Consider the following 17,985-nt stretch of genomic DNA (forward strand, 5'->3'; position numbering starts at 1 on the left):
GGAGAGAAAACTAAGATTGTAAATAGTGAAGAATCCCTGCAAAAGCTGTAAATTTCAATCAAAAATGTCAAAAAGGCAAATACAAGAGTAATTGATGTACTAGAAGGAGCACAGGGGAGAACGGAGGTAGAAATAATAGCTGGAAACTTCCCAAACCTGGGAAGAAATTGGTATGAGGCCACAAAATGACAATACCCTATTATCTCAATGCAAAAAGATCTTCTCATTTTAATGAAACTGTTGAAAATCAATGCTAAAGAACCTTAAAGGCAGCCAGGGAAAGGAAAGTAATCCAGCAAAGGAACCCTACTGGCAGATTTCTCAGCAGAAACTCCACAAGCCTGGACAGAGTAGAATACCATATTCAAAGTGCTGAAAAATAAAAATTGCCAGGCAAATATACTTTACCTGGCAAAACTACCCTTCAGATATGAAAGAGAAATAAAGGCTTTCCCAGATAAACAAAAGCTAAAGCAATGTCCCCACAAGACTTTACTTGAAAGAAATGCTAAAAGGAATTCTTCGAGCTGAAATGAAAAGATGCTAATCAGTGACACCCTGCTACAGAAAACCCTAACCCTGCATTATAACAGCACTGTTGCCATTGAACTATGATATAAAGGTTAAAGGAAAAGAGTATTAAACTTTACAGCTACTATACTTTGTCAACAAATTCACATTATAAAATCAGTAAACTGACATTAAAAAAAAGGGGGAGGAATAAAAGGGTGGAGCCTATATAAAGGAATGAAGATAAGCTGCTTTCAGCATAAAATGATGTGGTTTTTTTTGTTGTTTTTTAAAAGATCTATCTATCTATCTATCTATCTATCTATCTATCTATCTATCTATCTATTTATGATAGACATAGAGAGAGAGAGAGAGGCAGAGACACAGGAGGAGGGAGAAGCAGGCTCCATGCAGGGAGCCCGATGCGGGACTCGATCCTGGGACTCCAGGATCGCGCCCTGGGCCAAAGGCAGGCGCCACCCAGGGATCCCCTAAAATGATGTTTTATCTATGACTTGTTTTACATAAACCTCATGGCAGTCACAAAGCAAAAATTTAGACTAGATTCACAAAACATTAAAAAAGGAGGGGCAAGGGGCACTGAGCTAATCACCATGGAAAACACCAGAAAGCAAACAGTAAGTTGGCCATTGCAAGTCCTTCCCTATCAATAATCGCTCCAAAATAAGTGGACTGAGTTATCCAATCAAAGGCACAGAGTGACTCAATGGATAAAAAAACAAGACCCAAACATATGTTGGGTCATTTCAGCTCTCAACACACACAGGCTCAAAGTGAAGAGATGAAAGAAGATCCTCCATGCAAGTGGAAATCTAAAAAAAGCAGGAGTAGCCATATATAATCAGATAAAATAGACTTCAAGCCAGAAACAGTAACAAGGGACAAAGAAGGCTGTCATATAATGATCAAGGGCTCAATAAATCAAGAAGATAAAATCATAAACATATATGCACTCACCACTGGGACACCTAAACACAGTAAGCAAATACGAACAGGTATGAAGGAAGAAACAGACACCACCTCAAAAATACTAGTTAACTTCAACACTCCAAGGTCAGCAATGGAGAGATGATCTAGACAGAAAATCAACAAAGAAACACTGGTATTGAACCACGTCTTAGACCAAATGGCTTAACGGACATACATACAACATTCCATCCCACAGCAGCAGCATACACATTCTTCTCAAGTGCACGTGGAACATTCTCTAGGGAACATCGTATGACAGGACACAAAACAAATCCTAGCAAGTTTAAGGAGACTGAAATCATATCGAGGATCTTTTCTGGCCACAATGGTATAAATGAGGACTCAGTAGAGAAAAGCTGAAGGGTGCCTGGCTGGCTCAATTGGTGGAGAGTGCGACTCTTGATGTGGGTGATGTGGGTGATGTGGGTTTAAGCCCTCTGTCGAGTGTGGAGGCTACTTTAGAAAAAATAAAATAAGAGAAAAAGTGAAAATTCTTCAAATATGTGGGAACTAAACAACACACTTCTGAACAACCTCTGGATCAAAGGAAAAATCAAAAGGGAAATATAAAATTATCCGGAAACAAAAGAAAATGGAAATATATCAAATCCTATGGGATGCTGCAAAAGCAATTCTGGGAAGAAAGTTAATAGTGATAAATGCAAACATTAAGAAATTAGAATGATCTCAAATAAAAAAACTAATTTTACATGAAGGAACTAGAAAAAGAGGAACAAATTAAGTTCAAAGTTAGCAAAAAGAAGATAATAATAATGATCACAGGAGAAATAAATGAAATAGAGACCAAAAAAACAATGGAAAGGATCAATGAAATTACGAGCTGGCTTTTCAAAAAGATAAACAAAATTGACAAATCTTTTGCTAGACTAAAAAGACAGAAGATTCAAATAAATAAAATTAGAAATCAATTCATACAGAAATATGTAGCATCTTAACAAACTATGATAAACAATCATATGCCAGCAAGTAAAACCTATAAGAAATGGATGAATCTCTAGTAACACAATATATACAAAGACTGAATAAGGAAAAGAGAAAATCTGAACAGACCAATAACTAGTAAAGTAATTCAATCAGTAATCAAACACCTAACACAGAAAACTCTAGGAGCAGATGGCTTCACTGGTAAATTCCAACAAACATTGAAAGAAGAATTAATGCCAAGTGTTCTCAAACTATTCCAAAACCAAAAATCAGCAAATGGGAGTACATAAAGCTTAAGAAGCTTCTGCACAGCAAAACAAAGAAACAAAAACAAGTAACAAACTGAAAAGGCAACCTACAGAAGGGGAGAACATTTTTGCAAACCACATATATCTAACAGGGGTTAATATCCAAAAAATAAGCAATTCTGACAACTCAGTAACAAAAAAACAAACAGTATGATTAAAAAAAATATACGGGTACAGTAACTAAACAGACACTTCTCAAAAGACATCCATTGCAGACAGGTACATAAACAAATGCTCAACATCACTTATCAGGGAAATGCAAATCAAGGGGCGGCCGCCGTAGCTCAGCGGTTTAGCACTTCTTCTGCCCAGAGTCTGATCCTCGAGTCCTGGGATCGAGTCCCATGTCAGGCTCCCTGCATGGAGCCTGCTTCTCCCTCTGCCTGGGTCTCTGCCTCTCTCTCTGTGTCTCTCATGAACAAATAAATAAAATCTTAAAAAAAAAAAAAAAAAAAAAGAGCACCCTGAGGTATCACCTCACACCTGTTAGATGGGCTCGTATCAAGAAGACACAACACGTATGGATGTGGAGAAAAGGGGACCCTTTCTAACCGTTGGTGGGAATGTGTATTGGTTCAGCCAATATGTAGAATACAGACGTTCCTCAAAAATTAAAAACATATCTTCCACATGACCTGGCAACTCCATTTCTATGTATACACCCAAAGGAAATGAAAACAATTTTTGAAAGACATATCTGAACTCCCATGTTTACTGCAGCATTATTCATAATAGACGAGATACAGAAACAACCTAGATGTTCATCCTTGCATTTATATTAGATTTAATATTATCCATGTTATCCAGCCACATGAGGGAAATCTTGCCATTTGAGACAACATGGATAGACCTTGAGTAATTATACTGTGAGGTAGGTTACAGAAAGGCAAGTAATGGATGAGATACTTGCATGTGGAATCTAAAATAGCCAGACTCCTGAAAACAGAACAGAATTCATGATTACCCAGTGAAGAGGGGGTGAGAAATAGGACTGACACTGCATAAGGGACACACTTGCACTGAGAAGTAAATAGGGCCTAAAGATCTATTGTGCAGCGTAATGAACAGAGACGGTCTTGTAAGATCCTCCTCAAACTTGCTGAGACTAGAATTATCCCAACCACTAAAAGAAATGATAAATAAATAGAGGTGCTCACTATGGACCTCTACACCACAATGGCAATCACTGTATAAGATATATACTATCAAATTACGATGTTTTACATACTAAATTTACTCAATGTTACATGTCAAAAATATTCTTATTAAAAAAATGGAAGAGTAACTGACATATAGGTGCTTAGAAAAGTTTAAGTCCATCATCAACAAATACTAATAGAAAAAAAATATCGAGTCAGTAAAATTCTGAATATACATGTAATTATCAACTTAGTCTCAAAATATAAAGGAACACATCTTGCATGAATATGACTGGGTATGTGCACACACATGCACATACACACACACACACACACAATTTCAGAAGAACAAACAAGTCAAGATATTTGCCAGAAATTGCAAACCCTGTAAGGAGATTCTCACTACCATCTGCCAGACTGTCCTCCATACAGCTCGGCAACGTGACTGCTCGACGGCAGGTGCTGTGACTCACACCAGTAACACCGTGGATAGTATCCAAGAGCAAACAAAACTAATTTCATTACTTAGATAGAAAACAAAACTGTTTCCTGAGGCACATGGAACCCCACAGCTTTAGCTGTTCTCCTAGACAAGAGGTATAGGACATTTAATAATGATTATCAGAATTACTGAATCCCTACCAGCCCTTCCTTGTTATAAATGTCACATTTGTTTCACTACCCACTTCTGCAGACCGCCGCCACCACCGCTCCAACAGAGTTAGAATTAATTAACGAATTAGTTTCTGAAAATTCCTGAGATGGGGTAGAGATGTGTGGAAGGAGTAAAACAGAAAATCTCATGATAGCAACCAAACTTTTAATCAAATACGATTTCCTTTTTTCTTCTTCAAAAGAATAGGAACAGCAAGCCCAACAAACTGCAAGCAGAATGAATGAATGAATGAACGAACGAACAAATGAATGCCCAGAGGAGAGCCCTGACGTATGTATAAAAATCAAGTGGGCAAAACAAACCAAAGTAAACGAGTGAATGTGCACAAAACAACGTACAGAACAGGAAGTCCGACTGCGAGAACAGAATAAGCTAGAAGGAATACACTGCACAGAAATACCTCATTAGTTCAGGGTATCGTCAATGGTCGAGTCATCTAAGCTTCCATACCTGTTTAGGGAGATGGAGACCACTTAACTTAACTCTAGACTTTATTGACTACCAAATCTAAGCGGGAATAATCATCAGTGAAGAATTTCAGAAGAAAAACGATAAAAGGAATGAACAAAATGATAAAAAAATAAAACCAAAGGCAAAAAAAGAATTTATAAAACACAAGAGAGAAAGTAAAAATGGACACAAATACGAAATCTTAGGGACAAAAATTATGAAACTAGATGTTTAAATATAGACTAAAAGTGACAAACATAGGATAAAGAAAGGTTGAAACTGAAAAGGTTGTAGGAGTCGTACAAGCAAAGGATGAATGGGGAGCTGCCAGGTGGTGCTGGTGTCCATCAGACCTGGGGCCGGGGCCCATCCAGGGATGAAGGTGGCCCCCACGGAACAGCCACGTCCAGCCTGGAAGAAAGACACGCTGTGAACTCGTCGCACCCGAAGAAAGTAGCCACAGAGCACATAGAGCCATTGACCAGAACCGTAGGAAATATATCCACTCTCATACCTGGAGACCCCAACACACCCCTTTGGAAGGTGATCATCCGAAAGCAAAAATTAAGTATACAGAAGATTAACGGAAAGCGTAACAAGCATAACCTAACAGATGCACAAAAACCACCACAGGTGGCAATTCCTAAACGGACACGCTTTTCACCTCCATGTGAAACACAAAGACACAGAGCCAGACCGCATTCATGGCCGCAACTACTTTCCTCGTCAAATTTCAAAGTTTTTATTATACAGATGATGTTCTCCGACCAAATTAGAATAAATTTACATTATCTTCCCAAGAAACTCACTAATCAAATCATTATAATGAGAAACAGAAAATTCTGTGAAGTGAATGTGGAAATATTTAGAGAAAACTAAAAGAAATGTATAGCCTTCCAGGTTTATTTGAAAAAACACATCAAGAACCAAATACACACAGTTATCAACCGACACAAATTAGATATTTATGAAAAAAGTACGAGAGAGAACGTAGGAGAGGCCCAAGACAGGAGTACAAACCGATGAGTCAGAGTAGACATACGACAGTGGATCACGAAGCGGGCTCTGACTCTTGAAATATTTGGAAATGCATAAACGTCTGAAGAAAGATCAAAGGGAAAGTCAGATAAGGCGCAAAACACCAGGAATATAACATCAGGCCATCCTACAACAGGCTGCAGATCTTAAGATAAAAAATATCATGACAACTATACCAATAAGTTTAAAAATTTAGAAATGAGAAATTCATAGAAAAATATTACAGTAGCTAGGAAATAGGAAGTAAAAACTCAAAAAAAAAAACAGCCACAGCAAAATAGTATTTGCCACCAACAGAAATTTTGTTTGAAAGGAAAACTTCATTCTCATGGAAATCAGAGAGCTTTTCTGTGGTGGGACTAGGGCCATTCCCCGTTTTGTTTATCAAGGACACATGCGGTGAACAGAGCATCCCTCCATCCCTAACCCTCACTGATCTCCCTGTCCCTCGACCTTCGTCAGATGGAGGAGGAGGAGGACACCATCTGCTCACAGGGGGCTCTGCGTCTGCGTGCAAGACACAGGTTCCCAGGGGAAGCCCCCCCGCCCCCGCCCTGCACACAGTGCACCAGGGCCGCTGAGATCCAGCTCTACCTGAAACCCCAACTCCTGAGTGGGAGTCAGACCCAAGGACCCAGGCAATGGACCACCCCGGCCAGGAAACACCCAGGCCCCTCTCCCCTTTGGCCTCACAGGCTGACTGTGTGCCAGCCCCATCTCTCCCAGTCCCTGACTCTCCCGGAGCATCTGGAGCATCTCATGGTTATCATCCTTGACCTCCGCACGCAGCCCTGCAGGGGGTACATTTGCCATGTGCAGGGAATGTGACTCAGCACCATCCCACCCCACACCCCAGTGGCCCCAGCAGACCCTCCATTCCCAGGGCATGCTCCTGCTCCCTCTGCCTGCTGTAAAAGCTTCAGGGTCTACGAGATGACAGACAGACATAAACCAGAACGTGGGGGACGGGGCAGGATGGGAGGCAGGCAGGCCTCTAGAAGGCTGCATTCAGGACCACGTGCAGTCTCATCAGACTCTCTGCTCTTCCTTCCAACGTCCTTTTAAATGCCTTGGCCCCCTTACGTAGGCACCAAGTGGGGTGGATATTAGAGGTCTTCGAGGACCACATCAGGATGGAGTGAGGGGTCTGAGGATTGAGGGCACTTCTCTAGGATCAGGATCTGTGCACGCCCTACGTAATGAGGCCAAGGCATTTAAGAGGACAACTGGGGAGAGGAGCAGAGCATATGATCCGAGTGCACACCAGGATCCCAACCTCTTCCCAAGAGAAGGCACCTGGCCTGAGACACCAGACCACAGCCTCTCACCACAAGGCCCCGGTACGTCTTTCTCAAAGAAGCCTAGGTCTTTCTTGCACACACTGGTCCTGTCCGCAGGTGGACAACGGGTTCCCAGGGCAGCCGTCCCTGGTCTCCCATCTCCACGCCGTCCCCGTGCTGTCCCTACGCCCAGCACTGCACGCACACACACAACACATATTTGTGTGTGTGAACTCAGAGAGAAGAGGTTCTCTCCGCTCTCTTACCACGGCTCTGAATTCATCATGCTATTGTTATAGCTGGTGTTTAGCACGTTTGCCACACCCTGCAATCAGGTATTGACCTGTTTACACGTCCGTGCTCAGGATGCTCCACAGAGCGCAGGACTCGTCAGACAAGCCCACTGCTGTAGCTCCAGTTCATGGCAAGGGGCCCGGCGCAAAGCACAGATTCCATCAATATCTGGGACAGCAATTAAAATGACCTTCCCACATCTAACCACCTGCACAAGGCCTTCTCTCCCTCCCAGAACCGATCAGCTCAGCCCATGTGATTCCTATGGACTTGGACGAGCAAGCCCCAAGGCTCCAGGCCAGGGCCCCGTCCCATCAGCACCCTCTCCATTCACGCCCGTCCCAGCACCTGTCACATTGTTGGCCTTTCAGTGTGTGGCTCTTCCCACCAACATGTGAACACAACAGAGAGAACTCACAGAGCCCTACGGCTTTTCATCAACAACCCAGAGCCCACCTGCGCCTGGGTCACGGTCAGAAATCAGGCTGTACTCAGAAGTTCCACGTCCACCCGGCAAAAAGGGTGGGACCGGATGGGCTGGGAGGACAGAGAGGGGTTAGCCCAGGGCAGACTGGGCACAGGACATGGGGCTGCGCTTCAACCACAAGCTAAGTCCCTGCCCCTTCCCACCTGCAATCCCCTTGGTGGAAACAGAGCTCTGATGCAGAGACAGGAGACACCAGGTCCTCCCTCCACCGTACCTGCAATCCAGGACACGAGGGCCTGAGCCGGCGTCTTACCTGCTCTACGTTCTTTTCCCATGTTGCTGTCCCTCAGGAAACCAACGTGAGCTTGTCCCTCGGGCAGGCTGCAGGCCATTGGCCTTGGGAAGGGAAATGTGGTATGGGTCGGGGCCGGGGGGCGGGGGTAAGGCCTGTCTCCTGCCTTCTTCATCCCCGTACCTGCTCCTGCTCATTGCTCACTCACCTGGGATGGCACACTCCTGTCTTTCCCCACAGCATCCCCAGTGTTCTGCTCCTGGGGTTTAGCCTCAGGAACACCCAGCTCTCGAGGCCGTTCCGTCTCTGCCCCGGGGAGCAGCGGCTCACCCTGCAGTATGTGCAGCAGCTGGAGGAAGGTCTGGTGCCTGGCAGGAAGAGGTGGGTGGTAGAGGGAAGGAAACTGGGGCACGCTGGGTTGGCAGCCCACACTCCCAACCTCACCTCTGAAGCCTGTCCCGCTTCTGCCCGGCCTGCTGTTGTAAGGCTTCGAGTTCCTGACGCAGCCGCTCAAGCTCTTGCTGAGCTCCTCTCTGCCGCTGTCTCACCTCCGCTGAAGCCTCTGCCAGATGCTGCAGATGCTTCTCCTAAGAGGAATGAGAACCAGACACAGCTCACCAGATGCGTCCGTCTCAGAGCACTCCAGGCTACATCCAACTTGGGGCGGATACCCACAGATGGAAAGAGGGACCCTACCCACCCTCAGGCAAAACAAGGGGCCTAGAGAAACAGTAGGGTCAGAACACACTATCCCAGTGTGAAGCATTTTGGAGGAAACAGACACAAGAATGGTAACACTTAGTTTGCTACCTGCCATATGTGCAGAGTATTCCTTTCAGTACTTGCTACGCTAATGACTTGATCAACTTAACCCTACGGAGCAGGTGCTAGTGTTGCCTCCACTTCACAGACATAGGAGCAGCACAGGAAGTGAGGGGACCGCCTGACGTCATGCACAGTGAGCGGCAACACTACCACTGAAGCCGCGCTGGCACCTCTGTGCTACCACCCATGCTACATGCCTCACGAGGGAAGAGGGGGACAGAGGTCTTTCAGGCAGATGACCGAGCCCATGCAATGGCGTAGTGGTAGGGACGGAACATGCTCCTCGGGGTGTGAACCTACCTGTTGCAGCTGCCACTGCTTCTGGGCTGTTCTCGCTCTCTCCATGGCCACTTGCTTCTGCAGGTAAGCACAGGAGGGAAACAAGCAGAGGAGGAGTGTTATCCTAGCTGGATTCTGGGAGGTGGTTGGTGGGTCCCACCCAGCACACCTGCCCTCCCCCTCCATCCCTCAGCCTGGCTGCACCTTGGCCTGGAGCTGTTCCAGGGCTTCCTGGAGCTGCATCCGCTTGCTCTGCGCCTCCTCCGTCTTGGCCTGGGCCTGGGTCAGGGCACCTGTGATGGCTTCCACGTGCTCCTGGTAAGTGGCCTTCAGCTCTTTCCATTGCTCCTTGACTGCAAGTGCCTTCTGCCCTGGGAGGAGCCACCACGGATGAGAACACAAGGGAGGCTGGCCTGCCGGTCGGCAACACCAGGGCCTGGGTCTTCCCATCAACCAAGGAGCTGACCTGACAGGCGACCGCTCCATTCCCATCCCAGCCCCACCCCCCCTACTCACGGCTGGTGTCTTCAGAAGCCAAGGGGTCTAGTCCCTGGACGATGTCCTCCTGAGCCAGGAAATTCTGCAGGAAGTCTACTACCTGAAGCTGACTGCAGAGCAGCTTGTCCTTCTTCCGGGAGTCCTGTTCGGGGAGTGGGCAGGGGACAGCACAGGCGGAGTGGGCGCTGCCCCCGGGCCCTGGGGGCGGTCCCTAGCTTCTCAAGCTGCACTTACCATCACGAACTCCGCCAGGATCTGGGCTGGCAGCTCTGCCTCCTCTTGCCGGCCCATGGGCTCCAGGATGTCCCCCAGCGCGGCCAGGGCCCTGAGGGCAAGAGATGGGGCGGGGGGAGGGTGCTGCAGACTCAGGGGCGCCGGACAGGCCCCAAGGGCTCTCCCTGCGCGGAGCTGCCCTGAGCTGCAGGCCGCGGGGTGGGAGGGCACAGGGCGGACAGAGGACAGCTGCCTGAGCACGGCGGGCAGAGCTGGGGGGGCGGGGGCTGTGGGCACAGGCACAGGGCGGACAGAGGACAGCTGCCTGAGCACGGCGGGCAGAGCTGGGGGCCGGGGGGGGGGTTCCCTCTCCGGAGTCAGTCAGGGAGACGCGGGGCCGGGAAGGGAGGGGCCGCGCTGGGCTGGCGCGGGCACCTTGCCCCCCCTCCCCCCCGAGACCTCGGCGCCCCGACCCGGCGGCCCAGCGGGGCCCGTGTGCGCGCGCAGCGGCCTCGGAAGCTGAGCGACCCCGGCAGACGCGTCCTGCGTGGCCGAGGCAGGCGGAGCGCGGGGACCCCGGGCCGGGAGCAGCCCCTCCCCCCCGGCCCTCCCCGCCGTCCCCCGGCTTACTCGAGCGCTTGGGCGCGCGCCCCGACCTCCGCCTCCGCCTGCGCCATCCCCGCCGCCGGAGCCTCGGCTCTTCCGCCCGCCGCCCCTACCGCCCTTTGAATTCACCGCCGCTACGCCCCGGGACCGGCGATTGGCTGCGCGCGCGGTGGGGCGGGATCTAAGGGCCAGAGTGCACTCTGATTGGCCAGCGCGGACGAACGGTCGGCCCGCCGGATGTTTGGCGCCGGCGGGGTCGTGGCAGGGCGTGGCCGGCGAGCGGGCGTTCTGCGCATGCGCGCAGCCTTAGGCGGTGCCGGAGCTGGGGCGGGGCGAGGCGGGGCCGGGACCGAGGGGCGGGGGCGGGGCCGAGAGGCGGGTGTGGGTGTGGGGGCGGGGCCGGGGCTGCGGAGCGAGGTCTGTTCCGACTTCGCGGGACCCAGAGAACGAGTCCCCGAGTGCGGGTTTCTGGGGAGACTCTGGGCAGTGAACTTACTTAAAAAATTATGTTGCGGTAGAGGGAGCGCACTGCGTGTGCCTCTCCAGACGCTCGGCATCGCTGGGGGAGAACAGGCGGACGCAGGGGGCCGGTGATGCCCGGGCGGGGCCTGCCGACGTGTCGGGGCAAGTCCTCGGGCCCCGGCAGCGGGAACTGGGGTGCGCCCCTCCGCCCACCTGCCGGGGTCGGCCCACCTGCTGGCGTTCCCCCACCTGCCGGGGTCCGCCCACCTGCGGGGGTCCGCCCACCTGCGGGGGACCAGGTGTGTCCCCTCAATCCACCTCCCAGGCTCCGCCTACCTGCTGTGGGGCCCATGAGGCGGCCCCTAAAGGGCTTAGGGAGCCAGGAGATGCGGAGAGGGGAACCATGACTGCACCAGCTGGGGGCGGCGGCTAGAGCACCCACATGTGTGTCTTCCTGGTGGGGAGCGGTGACCTTAGACTGATCACCCCTCTAACGCGATGTGGCATCTCAAAAGCAAGACCCAAGTGGGTCAGACTGCGAGCAAATTAACTAAATATGTGACAGACCAAAGCACAATAATATTTATAGAAACAGAAAAATGTCCAGCAGCCATTAAGGTACAATTTACAGTGTCTGCCTCCAATTAAAAACTATAAAGTTTGCAAAAAAAAGGAGGAAAAGAAAACCCATAATGAGAAGAAAAAAACAAACACTGATCAGAAGAGAAATAGATGTCAAAAACAGTTAATGTTCAAAAAAAAATAAGCAGAGTTATAACAAAAAGTATAATAAGAGGTAAGGACTTACAGAAAGTGGAATGTTGGTATTGCTAGTTGGAATAGAAAATGATGCATCTGCCTTGGCAATTTAGCAGTTCCTCAAAATGTTAAAAACAGAGTGACCATGTGGACCTCAATTCCACTTCTAGGTATATATCTAAGAGAAATGAAAGCATGTTGGCAAAAAACTTGTACACAAGTGTCCATAGCAGCATTATTTACAAGGGCCAAACAGTAGAATCAATCCAAAGATCCATCAGCTGATGAAGTGGAAAACAAAATTGACATCCATTCAAAAGGGTATTTTTCAGTAATAAAAGAGAATGAGGTATACGTTCTGAAGCATGGATGAACCTTGAAAACTTTGTGCAAAGTGAAAGAAACCAGTCACAAAAGACCGTATTGCATGATCCCATTTATATGAAATGTCCAGGTCAGGGAAATCTAAAGAATCAGAAAGTTGACTAGTGATTGACCCGGCTGGGATGGGGGTGAGGGAGCTGGTGGGAAATGGGAGGCAGTGGCGAGGGTATGGAGAGGACATGGGATTTCTTCAAATTAAAGTGTTCTAAAATTAGATTATGGAGAGATCACACAATTGTATACAAAAAATCTATTCAATTTAAATGAGCCTCAATAAAGCTCTTTAAAAAGTTAATCAGAGATATGAAATATAAAGACCTAAGTCAAACTTGTACACGTGAAAACTATAATGTGATAGATGAAAATAGGGTAGAAGCAAATTAAACATTACATAATGAAAAAATGAAATTAAAGACTTAGCTTTAGAAACTAACATGAATTATAGAAAATTAAAACAAAATAAAAAGAACAAAATAACAGTGAGCTGTGGAACAATTTGTAACATCCTAATTACACTTATAAATGAAGTCCCTGAGGGAGGCAAGAGAAGAGGAGAAAAAAAATTAAGTAATAATAACTAAAGATTTTGAAATTTGATGAAGACTTTAAATTAGGAGAAAATCCTGAAAAAATAGAGATAAATAAATTATAAAATAAATAAAAGAGAAAATGTTGAAAGCAGCTTGGGCAGACAGGGAGGTATGTTATATAAAAATAAATAAAAATAAGAATTACAGTAACTTTCTTAATGCCAACAATGCAAGAAATAGCACAGCAGAGCAACATCTTTAAAATACTGCTAGAACATAAATGGACAAGTAAATAAATAAATGTACTATTAAAGGAAACAAACCTTCCAGAAAATGAAGGTTAACGAAAGACACATTTGGACATACAAAAGCTGAAGGATTTTATCATTAACTGATCACAAGCACTATGAGAGTCTATTAGGGAGAAGAAAATGACACTAGATTGAAATCTGAATGTATCCAAAGAAATGCGTAGCACCCGAAATGGTACCTACATGAATAAAAATGTGCCTTTCTTAAATACTTAAATCTTTTTTAAAAAAGATAAGGAATGGAGTACCTGGGTGGTTAGGTCGGTGAAGCATCTGCCTTCAGCTCAGGTCCTGACCTCAGGGTCCTGGGATTGAGTCCTGCATGGGACTCCCTGCTCAGCGGGGAGTCTGCTTCTACCTCTCCCTCTGCTGCTTCCCCTGCTTGCATTCTCTCTCTCTTTCTCTCTCATATAAATAAATAAAATCTTTAAAAAGAAAAGATAATGAACTGCATGAATAGAAATAGCAATATTGTGGGGTTTATAACATATACAATAGTAAAATGTAGCACAAAAAGAGTATGAGGGGATAAAAGAAATAAAAGTAAATTATCTATCTTTGTCATTTATGTAAAGCTGCGTATCAGATGAAAGTAGACTCTGGTAAAACAAACCGTGGACTACAACTCTTTAGGAAGTGGTGCTGACAACCCCCAGGGTGGCCACCAATGCCACTCAGATCATCTTTCTCTGTGAAATCTAGGACTTTTCTAAACAATGGAATAGAGCACTGGTGGTGGGGTATCATCTGTCCATTAGGCTACCTTAAGCAAAACACATCACTTCTATGACTTCACCTCATCATATAATGCTCCACAGCAAACCTGGGACAGAGCTCCCTTTCTGACCTTGAAGAAGCAAACAGGCCTGTTGGATCTGCCAGCGGTGAGGATCATGTGGGCTCGAGGACCTGAGACTAGATTCTAGCTGGTAGGGAGTAGGATAGGGCCCTCTGTCACACAACCACAAGAGGCTAAAGTGGTGCTTGGAAGCAGATTTTTTTCCCTAATTGAGCCTACCAAAAGAGTACCGCCAGGTTAACATCTTGATTGCCACCTTATAAGACCCTGAGAAGAATGCAAAAATCCTGCCCAACAGAAACTGCCTGAAATCCTGACCCATGGAAATTGTGAGATAACAAATGAGCCTTTTTTTAAGATTCTGAATTGTGGTGATTTGTTTTGCAGCAAAAGAAAACAAGTGACTTCTAAAATAAGAAAGCAGAGAGTTATAGCTACTAAGCCAATAAAATCGATAAAATAAAATCTAAATAATATTGACAAATCCAAAAGAAGACAGAAAAAGGGAAGAAGGAGGAAAAGAAGAGATGAAGGAAACAGAAAGTAGGAAAATAATAGATTTTAAGCCTGATTACATGAATAGTTACATTAAATGTAAATGCTTTAAATATGCAATGGGCAGAGATTAGCAGATTGAATCGAAAAGCCAATTACATTAAGAGATGCAACAAGGGCGCCTGGGTGGCTCAGTCAGTTAAGCGTCTGACTCTTGATTTCAGCTCAGGTTGTAATCTCTGGGTCCTGGGATGGATGTGTTCTGCATGGAATGGGCTTGAGGATTCTCTCTCTTTCAACCTCTACTCCCTCCCCCTCCCCACTTGTGTGTGCTCGCTATCCCTCTCTTTCTCTCTCTTAAAAATAAATAAAGACTTATTTTTAAAGATGTTATTTATTTATTCATGAGAAACACAGAGACAGAGGCAGAGACACAGGCAGAAGGAGAAGCAGGCTCCTCGCAGGGAGCCCGATGAAAGACTCTATCCCAGAACCCTGGGATCACACCCTGAGCCAAAGACAGATGCTCAACCACTGAGCCACCCAGGTATCCCTAAATAAATAATAATAATAAAAAAAAGAAATACACTAAATATAAAGACAAATAGATACAAGTAGAAGGGTGGAAAAAAATTTGCCATGCTAGTGCTAATTAAAAGAATGTTGGGGTGGTTATTTCAGTATACATGTGAGTATTCAGAGCAAAAATTCTACCAGTAATAGAGAAGGTGATTTCATAATGATTGAGTGGTCATTGATCAGTTCATCGTGTGAACTTAATAATCACCTTGATTTACACTGTATAAGAGACCATCAAAATATATGAATTGAAAACTGGCTGATTTGAAAGGAGAAATAAATCTATAGTTAGTTACGTTGGGATTTCAGTAGGCCTTTTACAACATTCTATAGAATACTACATGTAACAGCAGTATATTCTTCCCCAGTGCACACCAAATGATCAAACAAGTCCATATATGGATCATAAAATGCATCTTAATAAATATAAATAAATAGAACCATAAAGTATGTTTTATGTCTGTAAAAAATCTAAATAATTTCCTCTACATGTTTTTAAAATGATGAGGTACTCTAATAGAGCAGTCTTTTTTTTATTTTTAAGAAAATCGAGTTAATTCTTAAACTTTCTTTAGATTTCTGCTCCAAATGCTTTACCTATAATCCTAGATCAAACCTCTTTATCACAGATACACAAAACTGTGGATTTTATAATACTGATTGCAGTTGCATTTTTACATTTGATTATACAATTATTTGATTGATACCTTCCTCCTTTCCTAATCAGCAAACTCATTGAGGGCATGAGTTGGATATATTTTTGCTCATAATCAATGGTAAGCAATTAATAATAATTTGTTTTGTGCATGTCATAAGAGAGGAAGCTTTAAGCAAGGTCTTAATAAGCCATTTTAAGAATGTTGGTTTTATCCTAAGAGTAATTACAAGTTATCAAACATTCCTTGGTTATTAGATGATAAGTCAGATTTCACTATTAAACCTGGATTCTGGGTGAAAAAGACAGACTGAGAAATGATTCTATTATAGTAGAATATATACTACTTTCTCATCTTTTGAAGATGAGAACATTTTTGGAATATATGATTCAATCTGGTGAAGTGGCAGTGGCGGTAGAAATAATGTATTTGGGTGGGATAATCCATACATGCATGATAGAGTGCATCTGGATATATTGAAGTTGCTAAAATGTGTATTAAACATGAGCTTAGATTTCTGACTATGCAACTGGGTGAATTATGTTACAATTTCTTGGAATAATGATTCCTGGAAGAGAATCCCATTTGGGGAATGACAGGGAAAGATCCTTGATTTGTCTCTGTTGACCTAAGTATTTTGACTGACCAAGTGAGTATTTTTAAGATCCTTGGACAAGTAGGTTTAGAATGTGGAAAGAGACCAGAAGGGGAAATCTGAGTTTCCTAGTTATAAATACACAGGCAATTGGAGCCATGGAGATGGATGCCGTCTTTTGGGTTAATAACGTCTCGGAAAACAACAAAGGGCTGAACCAACGTAATTGAGAAACTCTGGTGTCTTATGGATTTCTGGAGAAAGGATGGATTTTAATTAGAAGAATCTACAGTAATTAAACACACACACACACACACACACACACACACACACACACACACAATCAAGGGTGATATGCTGTAGGCAAGGGAAAAGAAGGTTTCCAAAAAGAGAGAGACACTGAGCGGAAAAGTAAGCCGGGATAGAGGTTACTTACTGAAGTTAGCAACAAGGTGATTATTAACTCACCGCAAGAGATGTTTGAGAAAGTAGGAAGAACCTGGAAACCGGATTATGTAGAGTTTAAATGAAATAAATTAGAAGTATTAAAGCCAAGAAATGGAAGTATGTTTCACGTAAAGTTCTTAGGAGAATGTTGACAGAAGACTTTGGAAGGTGGCCGTGCCAACTCTCAAATCAGTAGTATTTCACCAAAGTTTTAATAAACTCTACTCTAATTTGTATTATATATATATATATATATATATATATATACTTCTAGTGTATATATTATATATATATATATATATACTTCTAGTGGGAAATGCTTTCCCTATGGTTTCAGTAAAGAATCTTCCTGCCTGACTACGAAGTCCTTCCTGCTTCATGCACTTTGTAAATATTCTACGTATATATAGTGGAGACAATAAATGATACTTTCTTGTGGGGTTCTTTTTTATGACACTTTAGGCACATTTGATTAGACTAGCAAGAATTGATTTTGTTAATCTGTTTATGTTTGAGGGTTTGGGTCTCTTTTATCTATTTATTACAAATTTCCCTGGAAATATTGACTTTTGAATCATTTTTTCCCCAAATGTATTAAATGACCTCACATCTAAATGTAAATATTGGTAGGGTAAACTAAATAAAATTTAAAATTTAGTTTCGAGATCACATTAGCCACATTGCAATGTGCAATAGCAAATGTATGACCAATGGCTACCATATCAGACAATGAAAGTTTTAGAAGATTTGCACTGATGGTGGCTCCTGGGTGGCTCAGTGGTGAATTCTGACTCTGGATTTCAGCTCAGGTCATGATCTCAGGGTCATGGGATTGAACCCCAGGTCGGGCTCTGTGCTCTGCAGAGAGTCTGCTTGTCTCTCTGTCTGCCTCCCAGGCTTGAGTGCACTTGTGCTCTCTCTCTCTCTGTCTCTAAAATAAATAAATAAAATCTTAAAAAAAAGAATATTTTAACTGATGGAAAGTTCAATTGGACAGTAATGGTTCAAAAAAAACTCATAGATACGTTAGACATATATATCCTGACTCATACAAAAGTTTACATCTTATTTCAACATAACAGGTTAAAAGTTCTATAGTTTAAAAAATACCACATTTGCAAAATATTGTGTTTATAAATTTATAGATTTACAGAGTGCTTGTTTGCAACTCTAATTCCCTCCATAAATACATACAGAA

General features: G+C 44.4%; 1 protein-coding gene across 9 annotated transcripts in view; it reads right to left on the reverse strand.

The window, feature by feature from the left end:
• Positions 1-10,886, reverse strand: part of ZWINT (ZW10 interacting kinetochore protein) — a 28,009-nt gene extending 17,123 nt beyond the window's left edge. For 5 of the 9 annotated variants that reach the window (XR_008664132.1, XM_055323018.1, XM_055323017.1 and 2 more), the window contains exons 1-8: positions 10,795-10,886; positions 10,186-10,276; positions 9,970-10,093; positions 9,658-9,824; positions 9,475-9,531; positions 8,794-8,936; positions 8,558-8,717; positions 8,371-8,453 (exon numbers count right to left, since the gene is read on the reverse strand). Coding sequence is in view for 8 of the 9 variants with exons in the window: in XM_055323018.1 (XP_055178993.1) it covers positions 8,376-8,453; positions 8,558-8,717; positions 8,794-8,936; positions 9,475-9,531; positions 9,658-9,824; positions 9,970-10,093; positions 10,186-10,276; positions 10,795-10,841 (867 nt within the window). In the remaining variant the exon portion in view is untranslated. Of the gene's footprint in view, positions 1-3,223; positions 5,430-5,487; positions 6,118-8,370; positions 8,454-8,557; positions 8,718-8,793; positions 8,937-9,474; positions 9,532-9,657; positions 9,825-9,969; positions 10,094-10,185; positions 10,277-10,794 lie in introns of those variants that run through there. The other 4 variants (XM_055323025.1, XM_055323019.1, XM_055323022.1 and 1 more) reach the window with 3 other exon arrangements.
• Between the last annotated feature and the right edge of the window lie 7,099 nt (positions 10,887-17,985).

Source organism: Nyctereutes procyonoides, unplaced genomic scaffold (genome assembly GCF_905146905.1).
Source record: "Nyctereutes procyonoides isolate TBG_1078 unplaced genomic scaffold, NYPRO_anot_genome, whole genome shotgun sequence".
NCBI lineage: Eukaryota > Metazoa > Chordata > Mammalia > Carnivora > Canidae > Nyctereutes > Nyctereutes procyonoides.